Here is a 23,412-nt window from a genome sequence, read left to right on the forward strand (position 1 = left end):
TCAAAACCACAATGAGATAATTTCCTTAGACCTGTGAGGACACATATCAACAAGATCAGAAACAACTAGTGTTTGGGAGGATGTGGAGAGAAAGGAACCCTCATACACTGCTGGTGGGAATGTAGACTAGGCCAGTCCCTATGCAAGACAGTATGGAAGTTTCTCAAAATTTTTTTTTTTTTTATAATTTTTTTTTATAGAGGCATGTTTTATTCATTTGTTTGTTTTTTTTTTTGTTTGTTTTGTTTATACAAGCACTGGGTACAGTCAGAAGCGCAGGAGGGTGAGAGAATTCACCAGAGCCAGAGCGGGGAGCAGAGCAGGCAGAAGGACCCAAGTACACTGCTGAGGGGAGCAGCGGGCGGCAGGAGAGGTCTGCGCGCCATGCGGGACCCTCCTCCGGTGGCCGGGGAGCAGCCGGGGATCGAACCGGCGCGGCAGAGGCCGCGGGCAGCTTCGCAACCCAGCGCTCAACCGCTGCGCCACCGGGGAGGCCCCTTCTCAAAATATTTTTACTCTGTCATGTTATCCAGGAGTTGATTGCCTACATATCCATTAAAGAATGCAAATAAAACATAATTTGAAAGGATATGTACACCCCTTTGTTCTTTGCAACACTGTTTACAGTAGCCATGTTTTGGAAACAACCTAAGTGCCCAGTGACACATAAATGGATTATGAGATGAAATTTTGCCATTTTTGACAATGTGGGTGGAACTGGAGGGGATATTAAGTGAACTGAGTCAGAAGGAGAAAGACAAATACTGTATGTTTTCATTCTATATAGGGAATATAGAGACGCAAAACAAAGGAACAGACAAAACTGAAAAATAAATCCTAGAAATCTGAGGGGAACAATGGGGGTTTGCATCAAAGTGGGTGGAGGGCCCTGTGGACTACACGGGTACATTATAGTTGCTGCTTTGGTGGTGGGTGAGGTGTGGTAATGTTATCTGAAGAGGTGTGCACCTGTACCTCTGAATCTCATACAGTGTTGTGAAGCAACATTACCCCAATAAAAATATAACAGCAAAAAAATACAGAGAAACATTTAACTAGTTTTTGTAAAAGATACATTATAAATTTCTATTAGCTAGTGTTTCAGCCTTGAATTTTTTTCTTTTTGGTATAGAACTGGGGTGTAGGCCAGGAGTGCAGGGGGTGAGAGGACCCACTAGAGACAGAGTGGGGAGCAGAACAGGTGGATCTACCAAAATACACTGCTGAGGGCAGCAGCAGGCAAGACAGGAGAGGTCTGCTGTACCATGTGGGTTAGACCCTGGCCCCGAAGCAAACTCATGCTATAGTGATGATAGTACTGAGACTTAATCCATAGGCCACCAGGGAGGCACAGGCTTGAATTTGTTTAATGACAGTACCCATAAACTTCTATTTGTTCATATTTGGGGAAAAAAACGGATACTCAAAGTTTATTTAAAATCTTTTTTTGGGGCTTCCCTGGTGGCCCAAGGGGTTAAGCACTGCTCTATGAAGCAGTCGACAGCCTCTGCAGCGCGAATTCCATCTTGGCCTGCCAGGGAGCAACCCACATGGCGCAGCAGACCTCTCCTGACTCGCCTGCTGCTCCCCTCAGTAGTGTATTTCAGTCAGTCTGCCTGTTCTGTTCCCCACTCTGTCTCTGGTGAATCCTCTCACCCCCCGCATCTCTGGCCTGTACCCGAGCTCTTGTATGCATAAACAAAGAAATAAATCTTTAAAAAAAAAATGTTTTTGTATAGTCAAAATAGTAAATAAAGGAAAATAGTATCTTTTAACGCTGTCACTGTAAGCAATCACAGCTGAGGAATCATCGACCTTTTTTTTTGGCTAAATGTTGTCACTTGGGTCTTCTTTGTAATAAAGAAAATTCCTAGCCTTGGAACTGTTTATCAGTGGCTGTAAAGTAAATGACTTATGTATATTCACTTAATCTCACAAAATTTGACCAAGATGGTTATTTTTATTTATTTTTTTAGGATTTATTTATTAATGCATACAAGAGCTGGGGTACAGGCCAGAGGTGTGGGGGGTGAGAGGATTCACCAGAGACAGAGTGGGGAACAGAACAGGCAGATTGACTGAAGTACACTGCCGAGGGGCACAGCGGGCAAGATAGGAGAGGTCTGCTGCCCCATGTGGGCAGCTCCCTGGCCGGCTGGGGATCAAATTTGTGCTGCAGAGGCTATGGACATCTTCATAGGTTGTGTCTTAACCCCTTGAGCCAGCAGGGAGGCCCCAAGGTGGTTACTTTTAATCCTTGTTTTTTGAAATAGAGACAGGGTAGTTAATTAAAAATGGTGGCAAATCTAGGATTTGAATCCAAATCTGTCTCAGATTCATGCCTTTTTCATTTTGTATCTGTTTTCTAAGTTAAATCTTTACTGAATTTGAGATTGGTTATAATGATGCTGACTTGGTGATATATTATCTATGCTTCTCTTCTGTCCCTTTTTAAGGCTATTTAAATCACTAGTCATAGAGTGGCGATCTCTCAGAATATTTCGTAGCTCTTTAATGAGTTGCATTCTGGGAGAGAGATTTTTTTGGTGGTATGTTTGTGATTTATGTGGTTTAGGAATCCACTTTTTACTAAACAACTCTGATAATCATTTTTTGCCTTTGTGTTGATCTAACTAGGTATAGATTGGGATTACTCTAGCAGTGATTTGGATTCTTCTTGCTGGAATTATTTTGCTAACTAGATATGGTTGCTGATAATTTGGGTGATATTCTTTGAGAATGGTAGCCAGATCTAACTCTTCTATTGACTTGTCAGGATCATGTGCTTTATAGGTGGGATTAACATTGTTATCCATATCTTTTCAGACCTCCTGCCCTATATGATCTGTAAAACCAGAGACAGCATTATTAGTCAGTGGCCTTAGGACTAGATGGAGGGATTATAGGCATAGTTACAGAATTCCATAATCAGGGCTTTCTGAAACTGTTGGAAGAATGTTTTAGGGCAAATTTAAGAGTCCTTCTGTCTTCCTTACCTCAGGCGATAGCTTGTATCTGGAATCACCACCTAAGCAATTTACGGGTTGGGGGGGAATTAAGAATTGTAGAAGATGACTAAAGTGACATTAGGGTTAGGGATCCAACCCAGGTTTTTGAGGATGATGTCACATGGGTCAGTAGTTACTCTCCTAGAATCTGTTTTTGCTGCTGTAGACATTGTTTTGGATGGCCCCTAGGGGTTTAGTTAGAAGTAGCGCCCATATGTTGAACTCTGACTATGTTACGTATTTTGTAAAGCCTTTACATGCATGATCTCATTTAATCCTTTCAATAAACTATAGCACCCCATTTATAGCAGGGTTAAAGTCAATCCTATCTGAGTCATATGGTCTGAGATTGTAGAAGTGGTAAGTCTTCAAAGAAATATACGATGTCATTAACAGAAAAAGATGTAGTTACGAGACTGATAAAATAGATGTCCTGTTTAACTCTTTGTTTTTTTAAGTCACCCTCTCTTTGTGCTTGATTTTAGGTACTCTTGAGTTCAAAATGTTTTCTGAAATTTCAATAGACATGTGTTCTTTCTTGAGACTTCCAGTGCAGTGCTTTCAGTTAAGGTTCAGAATCTGAGATCTAGACTAGGCAGTGATTTACTTAAAGTTATATAACTGAAAGTGCTTTGAATCTCCCTTTTTGTGTTCTTGGCCTGTTTTTGAATCCGCTTACATTAAATTAACGTTTATCCTCAATTTCACTTCTGGCAGTGTTGAACCCCCATGTAATGATGAGTTGTTTCATTATTACCTGGCCTTTTCCCACAGCTTTTTGGATTCCTGTAGCTTTTTTTTTTTTTTTAAGCTTTATTTATTTATACAAGCACTGGGTACAGTCAGAAGCGCAGGAGGGTGAGAGAATTCACCAGAGCCAGAGCGGGGAGCAGAGCAGGCAGAAGGACCGAAGTACTCTGCTGAGGGGAGCAGCGGGCGGCGGGAGAGGTCTGCGGCCATGCGGGACCCTCCTCAGGTGGCTGGGGAGCAGCTGGGGATTGAACCGGCGCTGCAGAGGCTGCGGGCAGCCTTGCAACCCAGCGCTTAAACGCTGCGCCACCAGGGAGGCCCTCCTGTAGCCTTTATGTAGAAAGTCTGGAAAGTTGCTCTGAGGTGGGCCTTCCTAGGCATTTCAGCCACTTTCAACAGCTTACAAATTCTGGTGCTCCAAATCCAATTTCCTTTTTCAGACTTCCTGCATGTTTTCTAGGCTAGACTTACATTTTCTGAGTCTGTAACTTCCTGTAGACTATGATCATTGAGGCAGGATTATGCTTTTATTTAGTTCATCCTGAATTTGAGCATCTTCCACAATGTGTTGACAGCTGTTCTGACCATAAAAGCAGATCTGCAGATGGATAGGCCATGTTTCTTACCTTGAAGAGCTTATTGTCTAGTGGAGGAGGCCCATATTTAAATTGTTCCTTTGTTCTTCAGTGAATGCGCTCCTTTTTCTATGCTTCACACTTCACACTGGTGGTGATATTTAAACTGGATCTTGAGGGTAAATACTTTTCACCAAGTGGAGGAGGAGGAGGAAACAAAGAAGGCAAGAAAGGATGTGGTATGTTTGGTGAATGGTGTGTCCAAAACAGCCTAGGAATATTAGAGGACCTTTGTAAAAGTTGTGGACCTTTTTAAGAGTCTCCCTGCTATTTGAACATCTTTTTCTCCACGTGACTCTCAGTTGGCTCTCATCTGGCTTCCCAGTGCTGATCACATAAAATACTCTCACAACCCTCTAGTACTAGTTTTGCTCCATTTTGAAAAAGTTTACCGTTAAGATACTACAATTGATGTTTACTGAAGAACTGCTTTGCGCTAGACTTGTGGGAGATAATGCAGCTATAGCTGTGAATAGGTCAGGTTCCATTCTTTTTGGACAAGTTTAATAGTTGGACATGGAACAGTAATTCCTTGTTGATTAGTGCACTAAGTTTTGTAGATACTTCTAATAGGACTTGAACCTTGTGTGTATGACAAGGGTAAGGGAGGCAAGAAAAAGCTTTTCTGACAAAATATTTAAAATGAGGAGGAAAAAAAACCTGAAGAAAATAGGCACTTGTTGCAGGAAAAAAAAATCTCAGTCATTATGTATAAAACACCTCCTGTGTGTTAACCTTTCAATGTGCTTGATTTTCCCCTCCAGTGTGATAGTTCCACACCAATAAGAGAGATGTGGCTCTTAGTTTTGGAACTTGAAATGTGCTTTGAGAGGTGTTTATTCCAACCTGAATAGCATACTCATTAATGAAATAATTGCTTCCCGTTAGTGTGTGTTGATAAATTCTCCAGCATTTGTGAAAATTTTAAGTAAACTTACCCTGTTTGATATTTGTTGTAAGTTCACATGTTGTATATTTTGCTTTCTTTTGGGAAATAATGTTAAGTACAACATTACAGGTAGTTAAGGGGATTGTAATTTTATATGAATTTATATTCCAGTTGTCATTGGCTACAAGTAAATACTTGTGCAGTTTATTGAGTGCCAAATGTTCTACTGTGTTTCAAAGATTGTGCTAAATAAGCATTTTATATCAATATCTCACGTAATTTTCATTACAACTTTGATAAATGCTGTAATTACCCATTTTTATATTAAGATGGTGAAATGAAAGCGGAGAAGATACATTTATATACATATAAATGTTTCAGAGCTAGGGATTCAAATCCAAATTTTACTTCTGAGTCTGGACTTTCCCCCCTCAATTATGTAATACTTGCTTTTTCATATTTGGAATGCTCTTGAAGTAATTCATGAATCATAATATCTTCTGTTTTTTCTTTAGGTTTTTGTCAGGACGAATTGGCAGAGCTCGACCCAGGCGCTAGTAAGTTCTGAATATTCTCTAGTGTTCATGGGCAAGACAGGGATGTGTGTGTTCTTCTCAATGTTTAACTTGGGGTGTCATTGATAGGCTTTATTTTATTGGACTCAGATTTTATTTTACTTTATAATTCGTTCTCTCGTTTCTAGTTGTGCTTTTTTTTTTCCCTCCTAATATTATTCAGTGGCCAGGATCTAGCCATATTTAGAAAGTTGGTTTGCTGAAAATTTCCATGTAATCCTAATCTCTCTGCCCTGTTTTCTCCCTTTTCTCATGAAACCATCAGTGACAAAAACTGTGTTTTCATTTATGCACACATACAGCTATATACTCACAACCATTTCTCTAAAGTATTGACTAGTCTTGATAAAATTTTTTTCAAAGAAGGATTTTGCTTGTTTTAGATGTTTATAATTGATAACTTTTACACAACAATTTAATTCTTAATCACCCTCTACATTCCTATGATTAAAGTATGAGTGACCATTTCATGGCTTAATTAAATGATGTTTTTCAAGATTATTTATTTCTTGATCATTTATATTTCCAGGGTTCTCAAAATGTGGCCTACATCATTTTGGGACATTGTTTTAACTATTAGAAATAGATCATGGGAATATCCAATGTGTACAGACCTTATTTTACTGTAATGCCAAAAGAGTGAATAATAATTTAGATTGGGAATCCATGAGATCATCTAGAGTTATTTTTCTAGTTCTGGAACTTTCTTAGGGTCATGGGAAGACTGTCACCAATCTTCTGTTGAGGTAAGTGTAAAGTTCACCATCCTGGTTTATATTAGTTTTCTGAGGCTGTTGTGGACCTTCTCACATTTTCACTATATACTTTGTAATATTAATAAACATTCACATTTGTTCAACTAATACTTACTAATTGTGAAACAAAATGAGTCCTACAATGCTTATCAGATACTTGAGAAAAAGATTTTTTTCTACAAATCAGAGGTACCTTGACAACTCGGTACTTATAAATGAGCACACTGTTTTCTTTGTCCTTCATTTAGAAGGAGGGAAAGGTAAATTCTTGAGTTTTGGTCCTTTCTTAGAATAGTTTTTCAACACTAGGAAATTCTCTGTAATCTTTCAGACAGAATTTTACACAAAACATACCAAATAATTAAGAACGCAGTTAAATATTGAGTGTTCTCTGTGCTCTAGCCCAGTTCTAGTCTCCAGAGATATAAAAATAAGTCTAGTTTCTGCCCTCATATACTTAACAGACTATTAGAAAATATTTCCTTATCCAGAATTATTGAAAAAAATTTTTTTAAACCTCTAATTTAGAACATAGTACCCAATCTTATTCTTCTTTTCTGTATTTAGTGGCAACTGAAAATAGCTCTTGCTTACCTTACAGAAAAGATCCTTGAGATTCTCATGAAGGTTATTAGTGAAATAGTCTTTTTTTCTGCACAGTGTATTCTAACTCATTTAACATTTCTGCACAGAATCCCTAGCTAGATCTACATACCTATAGATACCATGAGAAGGTATAGATAGTGGATAATTTTATATGTTAGAATAGAATGGAAATGATCTAAAAATCACTTTTAAATGATACTATATGGGCAGTAGTCTCAATATTGTGAAGTTAATATCTTTCTCCTTGAAGAAATATGGAAAGATCTGATTATTGTAATAAATAGAAATAAAAATTTATCATCTTGGTCTGTACCAATTTTGCGTTTTAAATGAGTGTGCTCAGCCCTGATAAGTAATAGGAAACCTCAAGACTGTGTCTTATGTTAAATGGGTTATAGTTGTTGATAGGTAATTCTATGACTTCTGACTGGGAAGGAATTACATCTCCTGTGTTTAAGTCTTACAAATTTTGTACTTTAGATTGAGAATAGGTATTTCACTGTGATGCATCTTTGGAATTTGGAGGTCACGGTGTCTCCTCTACCTCTGAATTCCGGATAGGGACTGCCTGCTCAGAGCAGGCATACTTGTTTATTTTGGAATAGGAAGTGCCATTGTTGCTGATTACCCATTGTGGTTGGCACTGGTTGTAGATAGCAAGTCTGGGACAACCTGTGTAATGTGTTGGAACTGGGTGAAGGACTATCCTATTTAAATGACTTTTTAAAAAATAACCTTTTCTGTGATGAGCAAATGGGCAACCATGCTTAGAATACAGGCAGCTGTTCACACTTTGCCTTCCTATGATTCTTGGGCTTCCTGGAGTCCAATGTTATGGCACAGGTTCAGGCTAAGTTCATTTCTACAAGAAACATCTCTGTACCCTGCCCATTTAGCATACGTTAGGGACAAGGGCAGTCAAAGGTCAAGAGAAGTTCAAACAGTATAACCTTTCTGTGCTTCTCTTTTCAAGTAACCCTAGTCTGCCCTGCTCCTCAAGTTTTTCCCTCAGCCATCATGCTTACTGTGTAGCTGTAAAACTCAAGAGAACAAGGACCAACTTGATACAGGGGAAGTTAGAAAATAGAAGTCATTGTTGCTTAAAACAGGAGAAATAATTGATTTATGTTTGGGGGCCAATTAGGCTATAAAACAGGAATAGTAAAGGGACCTGTGACTTTAGGACAGCTACTTGGGGCTCTGATTTCTGTCCTACAGACAAGGGACTCCCCAATAAAGGCTGTAAGCTTTCTAGGCTAAATTATTAATTCCTTTCATGCCTCTCAAGGATTGTAAACAGCACATAATACAGGAAAACAATTGATACTGTTCAGTTATTGGCCAGATAGAGGGTCAAAGGGTAAATAGTTGGATTAGCAACAGCTGTTCTTCCTCCTTAGGCTTTTGTACCTTATTATCTATTTCTGGAGAATGGAAAGTGACAATGCCATTCTGGACTTCTTGGCCTCTAAGTTGATCAATCCATTTCTCTTACAGAATAATTCTACAACTAATTAGAGAATAAATATTGACAATTCACTAACATTGAAAATAGTCGTTTTAATTTGTTTTTCAGAGTTGAAGATGAGTATTCCTATTGGTAGGTGGTAACTATGTTGGATGGTCAAAGGGTATTCTAAGGAAAGTAACTACTAAAGTTAAACAAATAGATTAGAGACTTTTTAGCTAATTTTTTTAAACCAATTGCTTGAGGCTCATGGTGAAGCTTAATTTAAAAAGTAACCTTTGTTTAAATTAATAGAATAATTCATGTCATTGTGGAAAACACCAGAGGAAAATCATAAACATCCCTGGACAAAACATCTGGAAATAACAGGCTATGTCATTCCAATGTGTCTGAGCTTATTTTTTACATAATTTAGGAATTGGAATATATATATAATTTTATCCCCTCCTTTTTTTTTCTCCCTCTGAGCATTACATTGGGAGTATTGTCCCGTTATGAAACATTTTTCATCAATATTTTTAATGGCAGGATAATATTCATTGTAAGTAGTTTTACCATGAGTTATTTAACTATTATCCTATTTAGGTTGTTTATAGGATTTAGGTTGTTTCTACTTTTTTCTACCTTATAAATAATGCCACAATGAACATATTTGTGTGTAAATTTTTGGTCTGCGTTTCAGATGAGTCCTTTAACTTTTTGTATAACCAGAACTCTTCTGAATTAAGAGCATGGATTCTGGCTCAAAATTATTTGGGTTCTGTAGTCTTGATTGTTATTTACCTTGTGTGCCTTTAATGTTCTCATCTGTAAGATGGGGACAGTAAAAACTTATTATTTACAGGATTGTTGTATGGATTAAATGTAGTGTTGTGTTATTTAGACCAATGCTTGGCAACTATAAACACTTTTAATTAAGTGTGTGCTATTCTAGTTTGTGTAGTATAAAATTGAAATTCTCAGTCTCTCTGTACTCATGGCCTGTTGTATATTGAATTGAATTTATTTTTTTAATTACGCATACAAGAGCTGGGGTACAGGCCAGAGATGCGTGGAGGGGAGGGTGGTGGTTAGAGGATTCACCAGAGACAGAGTGGGGAACAGAACAGGGAGACTAACTGAAATATACTGCTGAGAGGAGCAGCGGGTGAGTCAGGAGAGGTCTGCTGCGCCATGTGGGTTGCTCCCTTTGCTCCCTGGCTGGCCGGGGATCCAACTCGCGCTGCAGAGGCTACAGATTGCTTCATAGTGCAGTGCTTAACCCCTTGCGCCACTGGGGAGGCCCTTAAATTATTTCTTAATGACACATGATAAATCATTCCAGATGTTATTTGAAGTTAGTGCTTTAAGTAAATAGTTCTCTTGGAAGAGCAGAGCTCATATGCTCATATACTGCTGCTCATATAGCACTTTGGCCAAGACTGTTCTTTAACATTTGATTGACTGTTAGAGTATTTTGGGTCCCTTCGTCTAACAGCAGGTAATCTCCCAAAAGATCATCTGCTAACCCACTTATTTAAACTCTTTGGAGACTGAAGAAGTTAACTCCTCTGCTTTCTTAAAACGATGGATTGATTATGTATTTCCTCTTTGGTCAGTAGCAAACTTTTAAGAGAGAGCATGATGAGGAAAAAATGTGTACAAATGAAAAATCTGACAATTACCATTTAAAAAACACTCTGTGGGCCTCCCCAGTGGCGGGTTGAGCACATCGCTGTGAAGCTGTCCGCAGCCTCTGCAGCGTAGGTTCGATTCCCGGCTGGCCAGGGAGAATCCCACATGGCATGGTAGACCTCTCCTGTCGTGCCAACCATTCCCCTCAGCAGTGTATTTCGGTCGTCTGCCTGTTCTGTACCCCGCTCTGTCTCTGGTGAATCCCTCACCCTCCTGTGCCGCTGGCCTGTACCCCAGCTCTTACATAAATTTTTTTTTTTTTTTGTATAGAGGCATGCTTTATTTATTTGTTTGCTGGTCTGTTTGTTTGTTTTGTTTATACATGCACTGGGTACAGTCAGAAGCGCGGGAGGGTGAGAGAATTCACCAGAGCCAGAGCAGGGAGCAGAGCAGGCAGAAGGACCGAAGTACACTGCTGAGGGGAGCAGCGGGCGGCAGGAGAGGTCTGCGCGCCATGTGGGACCCTCCTCCGGTGGCCGGGGAGCAGCCGGGGATCGAACCGGCGCTGCAGAGGCCGCGGGCAGCTTCGCAACCCAGCGCTCAACCGCTGCGCCACCGGGGAGGCCCCATAAAAATATTTTTTAAAAAAACCACAACACTCCATATTTGGGATTCTTTCCGACTCAGACTTTAAAATATATGTATTTATAATTGTTTTCTGCTGTTTAAGGACCTAGATAAATGAGCATTGAAAAAGAAACTTGAAAGTTAGAGTAATCTTTGTCATATTGGTAGATGCCCACCAAACAGGGAGCCACGGGTAATGGTAGAATGAATAGACAAGATGAAAACAGACTACGTACGACAGCCTGGCACCATAGCTTACTCTGGCCTTGCATTCAACTATCACATGTTTTGAAATTCCAAGAAGACTGTGGATTTTTCAAGGTACAGAAAAAAAATGTACCCCTCAGCTGAAGTACCTATAAGGTTTGACCTAAAAAATTTCCAGTATTCTGTACCATTTCCTAATGGGTCCAAGTTAGAGAAAGAGCTTAAGGTTGAGTGTTAGAGATCAAGGAAGGAAAGAAAAGGAATATTTATTGGGTATTCTTTGTGTGCTAGGCACTTTGTAATTATTTAGTGGGAATGAGAAGAGTTCTATCACATACAATGATCTAATCCTGTTTGACTTTGTATTACCTAATTTATTGTTCTTTTCTTTACCTCCCATTTCTTATTTTTTCTTTATTATATGTGCCAACTTAAAACACTTCTTGTCCTACAATACTCTGGTTTGGTTAGGATGAGTGACAGAAAACTTGATCAGATGTGGCTTCAGTTACATAATAATAATAGGTAATAGGTAATACATACTAAGTGCTCTGCATGCAATTTTAAAAAAGCATCCATAACCCTGTTTTAAAAGATACAATACTATCTTACAGATTAAAACCTTGAGGCCTAGAGAAATTAAATAAGTCACCCCAGAGTATACACTGGAGAAGTGTTGGAGACCTCAGGGCTGCTGAACAAATGTTTTAGCTTGTCTCTACTTTGTTGATTGCGACAAGTCTTACATACTAATGAATTTAAGGCATGTAGATATAGATGTAGATTAGACATATGGGACTGTTGTGTATAGAATGATAAAGCCTATATCCTCTGTGTCATTTGGACTTACTTGTGTATATTATAAAGATTTTGGACACAAAGTAGAATAATTAATTACTGTGGAATAAGTTGCCAAAGAGATTTCTTCTGTGACTCAGGTTCAGGATTAATCCACTGTTTTTCAGCCAGGTTGTTTCCTGAAACAAATGAAGATAAATTTACAAATTCCTTTGTTTTCCCCTTTAAGTCACCTTTTCTTCAACCACATTCTGTTAGTGATTTAGGTTTTTCTTGTTCATATTACTTCTAAGATCCTGCTTCTAAAACTTAAGCTGAATGTGCTAGATCACTATTAGAGCAAGTCTCTTGATGAAGCCTTTTGCTGGGGAGTTCCCTTCTGATAAGGATTCTTTTGAACCTTGTGGGTGTGGGATGAGATCCAGAGCTTACGGTGAGCTCTCATCCCCTTGACCCCTGCCCTTATTTTAGAGGTTTTTTTTCCCCCTGACATGGTAGGGACTCCCGTGGAGCCAAGAGTTTAAGATTTGTTTACAATTGATGAAAAGATAGTTGCATTCAAAAGCAGTTGTTGGGTCCTTGGATAGTAGTGCATCTCTGCCATTATGCCATTATCTCTGATGGGTGTAGGGAATGCTTGAACATCTGGGTCTGGAGATTTGTAATGGATGACTAGGAAGGAATGAGAAGGGACTTTCAAGCTGGATAGTGTGCTGAAAGTGTTCTTTCCATGGGAGCCATATTGTGGTAACATTTTGAGAGCAGACGCATAGAAGCTGTGGCCGCCCTCTAAATGAGCATGCACTCTCAAGCTTGTCACAGACCCATATGGCCTCCTGCTTCCTTTTGTTTCTTGCTGGCCTTCTGTAGACATTTGAATTTGCAGCTCTTACACGAAAGGAATGAAACTGTGAGAGCAGATGAAAATGGCAACTATTGTGTGATCGAATTATCTGTCAAAACTGAAAATGTGCAGTTTATTTTTGCAGATTTAAAAGTTTAAATTTAAAATTACGGCTTTAGCAATTCATATGACTAGGTATTTATCATGTAAGAAATGATAGATATATAAAATGTATATTCACAGATACTCCTTTCAGCATTTATTATAATAGCAAGGAAAAAAAAGAAAGGGCCAGCACAGAAGCTTATTTAACTTCTTTGGAGGTTAACAGGGGTCTTGTTAATTGGATGGTAGTCATTCATGTACGAGGATTACTAAGGAGAAGACTGATTATTAGTCTGGAAAATGATACACTGAATTGTTGGTTAATGGCAGTATCTGGGTAAATGGGGTTGTGGGGTAAGTTTATTTTTTTTCTGTTTTAATTTGTCTTTAACTGGTGTCTTAGATTAAGAAAAAATACATATTGTTAAAAATCTGGCGCTATATATGTGTGTGTGCATATATATATATACACACACACATATATATAAATAAAAGATATATATTGTTTAAAAATTTCGGCTAAGTCTACAAGGTTGTTTGCCAAAGTGAGTCGCCCAGGCTCCACCTTCTCTTTTAGTGCACACATTCTGCATTCAGAATTTACTATCTTGAAATTGCTTTGAGGAAGGGTCTTAATTAGCAGGATTCATCTTGAAGCTCAAGAACAGGGTAATGACCCAGAGCTGCATTTTCAGACTTCTTGTAACTCTGCCTCCATTGACTAATCAATTTAACAAAATTGGCCACCTTTTCAGAGTCAGGCACGACACTGCTGTGTTGTGGAGAATGTAGAGCGCCCTAGTGGCTTCTCAGATAAATTGTGCCCTTTGGCAGTTGCAGGGTTCCTTTGTTAAGAGTGACCCTAATGGGGCCTCCCCTGGTGGTGCAGGCAGTTGAGCGCTGGGCTATGAAGCTGTCCGAAGCCTCTGCAGCACCATTTGGATCCCCAGCCGCCAGCAAGGGTCCCACATGGCGCAGCAGACCTCTCCTGTCTCACCCGCTGCTCCCCTCAGCAGTGTATTTCATCAGTCTGCCTGTTCTGTTCCCCACTGTGTCTCTGGTGAATCCTCTCAGCCTCTCGTGCAACTGGCCTGTGCCCCAGTTCTTGTATAAATAAATAAATAAATTTTTTTTTTTTTTTTTTAAAGAGTGACCCTGATGGAAAGAGAGAGCATGGTACAGGGCATCTGAGAGTTTGCATCTCAGCTCTTGTCACTTCTTTGCTGAGTGACCATAGGCAGTCTGTGAAGCGCAGTTTCTTCAGTCCATAAAGCAGTAAAATCACTGTTGGGAGGTTATCTTAAAATGTAAGTGGGATCATATATGTGAGTTGCATAGTATTTAACTGCTCTAGTCTTTCCTGCATGTTTCTCCTGTGCTGAAATACATGATAAAGGATTTCTAGGTTTTTTGATTAATATTTAGTGAGTTTTACTGCATGCTAATGGCTTTAAAACATCTCATTTTTTTCCCGTGGGAAGTTTGTGAGGTTGTTCTTAACTCTTGTTCTGCCCATTTAACAGAGTGGGAAACTGGTAGTTTAACACTTGCCAAGGTCACACAGCTGGTAAGTGGCAGAACTGGAAAAACTGTGATCCCAAAGCCTTTTTATCTCTTTTAAAGTAGTGGTGTGAGGGGCCTCCCTGGTGGCATAGGGGTTAAGGACAGCGCTGTCAAGCTATCGCTAGCCTCTGCAGCATGAGTTTGAATCCTGGCCAGCCAGGTAGCAGCCCACATGGCGCAGCAGACCTCTCCTGCCTCACCCGTTGCTCCCCTCAGCAGTGTATTTCGGTTTGTCTACCTGTTCTGCTCCCCACTCTGTCTCTCGTGAGTCCTCTCACCCCCTGCACCTGTGGCCTGTAGCCCAGTTCTTGTATGCATAAATAAATCTTAAAAAAAATAGTGGTGCAATTGACATGCAGATATTAAGTAAAAGGTTCAAGAACTTTTCACAAATTCATGCCCCTTTGTATAATCCTTGTTCCATCAAAATACAGAGAATATTGCCATCCCTTCTTCCCAGGAGCAGTAACTTCTGACTTCTGTTATGATAGATTAGTTTTGTTTCTTTGAAAATATATAAATGGACTCATACAACGTATGCTCTTTTGTGTTGGTGTTTTTTCAGCCTAATAGACTCATTCATGTTGTTGGAGGTGTTAGTTCATTCCTTTGTATTGCTGAATAGCATTCCATTGTACTTTATTCACCTGTTGATATTGGATTCTTTCTAATTTCTGACTATTATGAATAAAGCATCTATGAAAATTCTTACACAATTATTTTCTGAATGTATGTTTTTATTTCTTTTCTACATAACTAAGAATTGGGTCAAATGGTAGATGTGTGTTAATAAACTTTTTATGAAATTCCTGGTTTTCTAAAATTTTTTTTTCTTTTATGTTTAATGCTTTTTGTGTTCATTATAAGAAATCTTGGCCTCACCTGAGGTTGCAGGGGGATTCTACCATCTTTTCTACAGAAATGTTTTTGTTTTAGTTTTTACATTTATGTTTATAACCTGTCTCAGATTATTGTTATATTATTTTTAGGTATAGTATGAAATAGGAGTCAGTCTTTTTACGTGGCTATTATTTGTTTCAGCACCATAAGTTGAAAAGACTTTCTGCATTGAATTTTTGATGCAGTTGTTGAAAAATTATTTGACCTTGATGAATCTACTTGTCGGCTGTGTTCTCCGCCATTACTCTATAATTTTACCAACACTTCAGTGTCTTCATTTCAGTAGCATTATAATGAATCTTAAAGTCAGGTAGTATTAATTCTCTAACTCCACGCTTCCTTTTCAGAGATATTTTGCCTATTTGGGGTTTTGTTTCCTTTTTTAATAGATTCATTGTGTCTGCTTTTGTTTTTTTTTTAATAAACAAAAAAACCTGTGGAAATTTTGATTGGATTGGATTTGGAAAGGATTGTTGTCTTAGAATTGTCTTCTAAATATATGATTTCAGTGTATCTTTCCCCTTATTTAGGACTTTTTAATTCTTTTGCAGAAATGTTTTTCAAAGACAAGTGTTGAAATCTTGTACTTCTTTCTTTAAATTTATCCCTCTGTCTGTCTTTGTGTCAGTACCACATTCTTTGATTACCATAGCTTCGTATGGTAAGTTTTGAAATCAGGAGGCTATGTTTTTTCGGTTTTCCTTTTTCATCTTGATGAAGTTCCTTTGATTTCCTAATTTGCCATGAGTTTTTTTTTTTTTTTTTTAATCATGAATGGTACCAAATTTTTTGAATTTTGCTTCTGCATGTTTAGATATTTGGGCAGTTAATATTGTGAATAATGCTGCTTTATTTTTGAACCAGTGTTGCAATCCTGGGCTGAATCTTATGTAGTCATGATGTATTATCATTTTTGTATGTTGCTGATTTCAACTTGGATATCTCTTATTAGGGGTTTTTGCTATATCCTTAACCCCATGCCTTACTGCCTCCAAAAGATTTTTTTTTTTAAAGATTTATTTATTTATGCATACAAGAGCTGGGGTGCAGGGCAGAATTGTGGGGAGTGAGAGCATTCACCAGAGACAGAGTGGGGAACGGAACAGGCAGACCGACCTAAGCACACTGTTGAAGGGAGCAGCAGGCGAGTCTGGAGAGTTCTGCTGGGCCCTGTGGGTTGCTCCCTGGCTGGCCGGGAATTGAACTCGTGCTGTAGAGGCTGCGGACTGCTTCATAGTGCAATGCTTAACCCCTTGGCCACCAGGGAGGCCCCCCTCCAAAAGATTTTTATTTAACTCATTCCCTTTTATTGTAATTGTGTGAATCTTAACTAGTTTTATGTGTAGTGAAAACCCAGTTGGTTTTCTAGATTGGTTTATTTAGGAGCTCTCCTACTTCACATTTGAAGTCTCCATCTAGTGGTCTTTTCTGGAAGCAGAGGTGAGAACCTATGATAATACATTAAAGTTCATTCCCATTTACCCACTAGGTGGCAACAGGCCCTAGCTGAAGCGCCTAGAGGGAGGAATCAGACTGAAAAATGGAAGAAAACTATGCTTGTAAAACTCATAAACAAAATGGAAAATTTTTTTCTCACAATTAATGCTAGTAGGCCCCAAAATATGGGGAAAGGAGTGCTTTTAGTTCTTTCTCAGAGCATGTTTTAAACTAATCACAGATACATGGGAATCAATTTTATTGCTTACCTTCCCTTGTTACTCAAACTTTCTGTGGTTTATTCAGTGACTAGCCAGTCACTTTTCTTTATATATGGGTGTGGGGGGGTGTGATGTGAGGGGGAGGGTTATAGAGTAGAACCTTATAAAAAGGGATCTGAGTTTGGGAGTTGGGGTCAAGAACATTTTCTTATATTCAAGAATTGAAAAATCTACTTCCAGGGAAACTTCAGGAAGAGGCATTAATGACTTCATGCTGTCCCTTGGATCTGAGACTCCTTTCCTTTGGTATGAAGAAAAGAATTTTTATGAATGTGTTACAGTTTAAGGGGTGGGTTTTCCTTATGAAAATAGAAATTGGGGGAGCTGAGAATTTTCTGGACAAGGAATTAAGATAATGGTGAATAAAGATCAGTAAAGGGAATGTGAGATTCCATGATACCATATCATTCATATTTGAGACATAAGGATTCTATTGATGTAATACCCATCATTATACATAGTTTGTATTAAACTAGATTGGAAATGATGATGCCAAAAGAGCCATAATTAAAGATTAAAAAGAAAAAATAGCAGCATTTGAAAACTATCACTAATTCTTTCAACAGTAATAATGGAATTCTTCTGAGAACTGTAGTAGGATCATTGCAACATTGTCACCCATTTTGTGATAGCCAGACTTCTTAGTAGAGTACTAGAGTCTCTTATTAATTTTAGTGTATAAATACTAAATTTGTTCGCAGTCAATTTACAAGTTACTTACAAGTAGTAATTTATAAGATGTATGAATGTTGGATTAATTTACCAGGAGGAGCCTTTAGGTTGATACCTTGAGAATCTTGGAGAGGGAGGAGAAGTTAGGGGGAAAAAACCAAACCAGAAGTTAGCTGGAATGAGGCTTAATGCAGTAGGCTTTTGGAGCTAGGTGAAAGAAAAGGATATTATTCTGTGACTTTTAGCAAAAGTGTGTGTGTATGTATGTGGTCACTTGGTATGCACATATATTTATAATAGCTCTAATATGTTGATAGGCTTATTGTTTATTATGTGATTAGGTCTTTTGACAGGATTATTTATTGCTATGTGAGTCTCACACCAAATGCTGGTATCTGGGATATGTAGACTAGATGCAAGGGAGGAAAGCTAGAGGCGATCACTGAAGTAGTTGGAAGGAACAGAGATACCCCCTGCCCTCCAATCTAGTTTAAAATGGAGACATTGGTGGGAAATACAAGCTTTCCTTGGGGCCTGAGGACACTGTGAGGGGAGCAGCGGGCGAGGCAGGAGAGTTCTGCTACACCATGTGGGTTTCTCCCTGGCCAGCTGGGAATTGAACCCGTGCAGAAGAGGCTGTGGACACCTTCACAGTGCGGTGCTCAACCTGCTGCGCCACCAGGAAGGCCCTACTTTTTTATTTTTTTTTTTAAGATTTATTTATTTATGCATATAAGAACTGGGGTATAGGCCAGAGTTGTGGGGGTTAAGAGGATTCACCCGACAGAGTGGGGAACAGAACAGACAGACTGAAATACACTATAGAGGGGAGCAGTGGGCAAGACAGGAGAGGTCTGCTGTGCTATGTGGGTAGTTCCCTGGCTGGCTGGGGATCGAACTCATGCTGAGGAGGCTGCCGACAGCTTCACAGTGCTGTGCTTAACCCCTAGCGCCACCAGGGAGGCCCCAATTACTTTTGACAGAGATGTCAAGACAGTAGTAGGGGAAAGAATAGTTTTTTTCCCAACAGTGGATGCTGGGAAAATTGTATAGGAAAACAAAAGCCACCTCAGGCTTTAATTTAGACTAGACACAAAAATTAATTAAAAGTGGATCATACAATTAAATCTAAAAGTACAAAATGTCTTGACTACTTTTGTGACCTTGGGTTAGGTAGTGATTTCCTAGATGTGACACCAATGACAGGAACCATAAAAGAAAAGTTGATAAATGACTTCATTAAAATATACAACTGGGCCTTCCCAGGTGGTGCAGTGGGTTGAGCACAGTCCTGTGAAGCTGTCCGTAGCCTCTGCAGCACAGTTTCAATTCCCGGCTGGCCAGGGAGATTCCCACATGGCACAGCAGACCTCTCCTGTCTTTCCTGCTGCTCTCCCCAGCAGTGCTTTCGGCCTGTCTGCCTGTTCTGCTCCCCGCTTTGTCTCTGGTGAATCCTCCCACGCCTCTGGCCTGTACCTCAGCTATTGTATAAAAAAAAAATCTTTAAAAAAATAAAATATACAAATTTTGCACTTCAGAAGACATAATTAAGAATATGACAAGACATGCTATAGGCTGAGAAAACATTTGTGTATCTGATATGAGTATCCCAAATATATAAAGAATTCTTACAATGCAGGCAGAAGACAATCTGATTTTTTAAAATGGACAAAAAACATATTGTATGAACCCACTTATATAAGATATCTAGAATAGAATAGGCAAATTCATAGAGACAGAGAATGGAATAGAGAGGTTACTAGAGGAAGTGGGGAAATATATCATTATTGTTTAAATGGCACAAAGTTTTTGTTAAGAATTAATAGAAAGTTCTGGAAATACAGTGGTCATGGTTGTGAATTTAATGTTATGGAAATGTACACCTAAAATGGTAAATTTTGTGTTGTTTATTTTACCACAAGAAAGTAAATGAAAGACAATTTAAAACATGTGACAGAGGGGGCCTCCCTGATGGCACAAGGATTACGATGCAACCTATGAAGCAATCCGCAGCCACTGCAGCACGAGTTTGATTCTCAGCCAGCCAGGGAGCTACCCACATGACGCAGCAGACTTCTCCTGTCTCTCCCGCTGCTCCCCTCAGCAGTGTACTTCAGTCAGTCTGCCTGTTCTGTTCCCCACTCTGTTTCTGGTGAGTCCTCTCACCCCCCACACCTCTGGCCTGTACCCCAGTTCTTGTATGAGTAAATAAATAATCTTTAAAAAAAAATACATATGATAGAGACTTGAACAGACATTTCATCACACAGAAAGATTCTCATTATAATTAATGATTAGCAGAATGCAAGTTAAAATCACAGTCAATTTCCATTGTGTGCCCCCAGAAATTACTATAGTCAGAAGGCTATAAAAAAAGTTCTTACAAATGTGAGAATTGCTATGGGAATATAAAATGATATAGACACTTTGGAAACCAATTTGACAATTTAATAAAAAGTTAAACATAAACTTACCATATGGTGCAATAATTCCACTCTGCAGGTATCTACCCAAAATATAACTTGTCCACACAAAGACTTGCATTGACTGTTCATAGCAGCATTATTTACAATAGCCAAAATCTGGAAACAATGCAAATGTCCGTCCATCAGCAAGTGAATGGATAAACAGAATGTGGAATATTCATTTAATAGAAAGCTATTTAACAGTAAAAACAAACTGGTACATGATATCATGTGGATAAATGTCAAAAACATAATGCTATGTGAAAGAACCTGGACTCAAAAGGTAACATATTGTGTGTCCAGGTATATGAGATGTCCAGAAACGGCAAACTTAAAGATCAGAAAACACATCAGAGGTTGTCTAGGGCTTAGGGTAGGAATGGAGATTTTTGGGGTGATGAAATGTAAAATTGAATTGAGGTGAAAATTGCACAACTTTATAAATGAATGAAGTCATTGAATTGTACACTTAAAATGGATTAATTTTATGATACAGAAATTATGCCTAAATAACACTTTTAAAAAAATAAGATTGACTGGAAAGGAGAAGGCTTCTGGATAAAATGGTTTAACATCATCAGTTAGATGATGCCCAATTGGTGATTTTATGATTTCTCTCTTTTGTCTTTAACTTGGAAGCCTGTACTCTTCTCTCAAATCCTTACCTTGTGCGCTGCCCTTTTCCCAAGGAAAAGGACCATTTCCTTGTTTGAGAGACTAACTCAGGTGTTTGGAGATGTTTGGCTGTGAATGATGGACCTCCAGGCTGATGAAACATATATGGAAAAATGCCTTCTTTCAATCCCAGGTTATGGACTAACACTAACTAGACATCTTGTAAACATATGTTGTTGGTTGACAATTAGGTGAGAGTTTGGGGGTTAAGAGAATTTTGTGTACTGAAGATAGAGCATCCATGACTGCTACCACCAAAGATGAGGATGCTTTGGGCTGTACTGCTGTGTGCTTTTTTGCAGCACACAATTTTAAGTGTATTCTTACTAAGGCCTAATAATCTTGTGAGTGGGAGAGGTATTCTTAGTTCTCCCTTTACAGAGAAGTAAGGCTTAAAAGGGGAGCTAACCTGTCCAAAGGCATATCAACATGGCAGAACAGGACTTTAAATTCATATTTTCTGACTTCATGCCCCAAGTCATTTTGTCTATACTCTCCTGTTCTTGCCTCAACTATTTATTTGGGAAGAGAAGAGAAAGGGGCTTGTAGTTTGATAGGATTGCATGTGTTTTCAGTAGATTTAGTTAGTAGACTAAAGAAAGGGAGATCAATTTGGGCACAGTATAAGTACAGGGGTTCTATAGCAAGTGTAATCAAGATAGGTTTGTTCTTGTATCTGGTAACTATTAAAATTATCCCTGAATGGAATTGTAATTCATGGTGGATGGCTTGATGGTATTTTGTGTTTGGTTTAATTCCTATCTTATAATGATAATTCATGCTAGAAATCATAAGAAAATTTGTTTGACAACATTGAGTGTCTACTCCATGCCAGACCCTTTCCAAGACATGGAATCCCAAGGTCCAGTTGGATCTTTTTTTTTTTTTTAAGATTTATTTATTTATTTATTTATACAAGCACTGGGTATAGTCAGAAGCGTGGGAGGGTGAGAGAATTCACCAGAGCCAGAGCGGGGAGCAGAGCAGGCAGAAGGACCGAAGTACACTGCTGAGGGGAGCAGCGGGCGGCAGGAGAGGTCTGCGCGCCATGTGGGACCCTCCTCCGTTGGCCGGGGAGCAGCCTGGGATCGAACTCGCGCTGCAGAGACTGCAGGCAGCTTCGCAACCCAGTGCTCAACTGCTGCGCCACCGGGGAGGCCCCAGTTGGATCTTTTTAAGATACAGCCTGAAAGAAGATCAGGAATAAGTGGTATTTTCATTCTCTGAGGCTGATGTCTTCACCCTCCATAGTGACCACTTCCACCATATGCTTGGAACCCGTGATTTTCTTATCCCTGCAGCTGTGCTTTCTAAAGATCCCTTTCCTTAATGAAAATACTACAGTTTTCTTGTTTTTCCAGTGTGGATTCTTCCATCTGCCTTTTAGCCAAGCATAGGTAAATATTACATCTAAAGAAACCCTTGCTTTAAAAAAAAAAAAAAGACATGGCCTCTCCTGGTAGTGCAGGCAGTTAAGCGCCGCACTGTGAAGCTTGTCCAGAGCCTCTGCAGCGTGGGTTCGATCCCATCCGGCTGGTGAGAATCCCACATGGCGAAGCAGACCTCTCCTGTCTCGCCAGCTTCTCCCCTCGGCAGTGTATTTCTTCAGTCTTCCTGTTCTGTTTCCCACTCTGACTCTGGTGAATTCTCTCACCTTCCCATATATCTGGCCTGTGTCCCGGTTCTTATATAAAAATAAATAAATCTTTAAAAAATATTTATAAAAAAAATAAAAGTAAGACATTTAAAAAATATTTTTTTCTTAATTGTTGAAATGACTCTTTGAAAACACAGAGGAGTTATACATAATAAACATAAAAGTCACCTTTAGTTCTACAACTTTGAGATTATCACCTGTTTGTGTTTTTGCTTCCATTCTGTTTGAACTTGGAGTCTGCTTTTTAACGTCTGTCAGCCAGTGAATTACACATCTGGACACACACACACACAAATGTTAGTATTTTGTCATGTCAAACTCTGTGAAACATTTTTATGTATATTCTTAGACCTCAAGTAGCCCAATGAAACAAATGTGATCACATCTCCCATTTACAGATGACACAGCTTTGAAGGGAAATTAACTTGTTTAGGTTCACATAGTTAATAAGTACTGGGGATGACACTTTTACATGCATTTAGACCAAACTTTTCGCCACTCCACCTTTTTGGAAATTTATTTTCATCCATGACTATTACTCCAAAATACTCAGTAATTTTTTAAAAGATTTTTTATTTATGCATACAAGAGCTAGGGTGCAGGCCAGAGATGTGGGGGGTATGAGCATTCACCAGAGACTGAGTTGAGTGGGGAGCAGCACAGGCAGATGTACTGAAGTACACTGCTGAGGGGAGCAGCAGGAGAGATGGGAGAGGCCATGTGGGCTCCCTGGCGGGGGATTGAACTTGTGTGGCAGTGGCTGTGGCTAGCTTCGTAGTGCTGCACTTTGACCCCTTGTACCAATACTCAGTAATTTTGTTTCTGTTTTCTTCTCTGGCCTTGTTTCATGATTTTTCCATTTCTATGTGCTTTAACCTGGT

The 23,412-nt window shown here is 39.1% G+C and overlaps 1 protein-coding gene across 1 annotated transcript in view; it reads left to right on the plus strand.

The window, feature by feature from the left end:
- NR6A1 (nuclear receptor subfamily 6 group A member 1) overlaps nucleotides 1-23,412 on the plus strand; it is a gene marked incomplete at its 3' end in the record, with an annotated part of 170,347 nt that overhangs the window by 27,328 nt on the left and 119,607 nt on the right. The window contains 3 exon segments of the mRNA XM_084236128.1: nucleotides 5,798-5,839; nucleotides 14,405-14,428; nucleotides 14,431-14,448. Coding sequence (XP_084092254.1) covers nucleotides 5,798-5,839; nucleotides 14,405-14,428; nucleotides 14,431-14,448 — 84 coding nt within the window.

Source organism: Talpa europaea, assembly GCF_964194135.1.
Source record: "Talpa europaea genome assembly, chromosome: 7".
In the NCBI taxonomy this organism is placed as follows: Eukaryota; Metazoa; Chordata; class Mammalia; order Eulipotyphla; family Talpidae; genus Talpa; species Talpa europaea.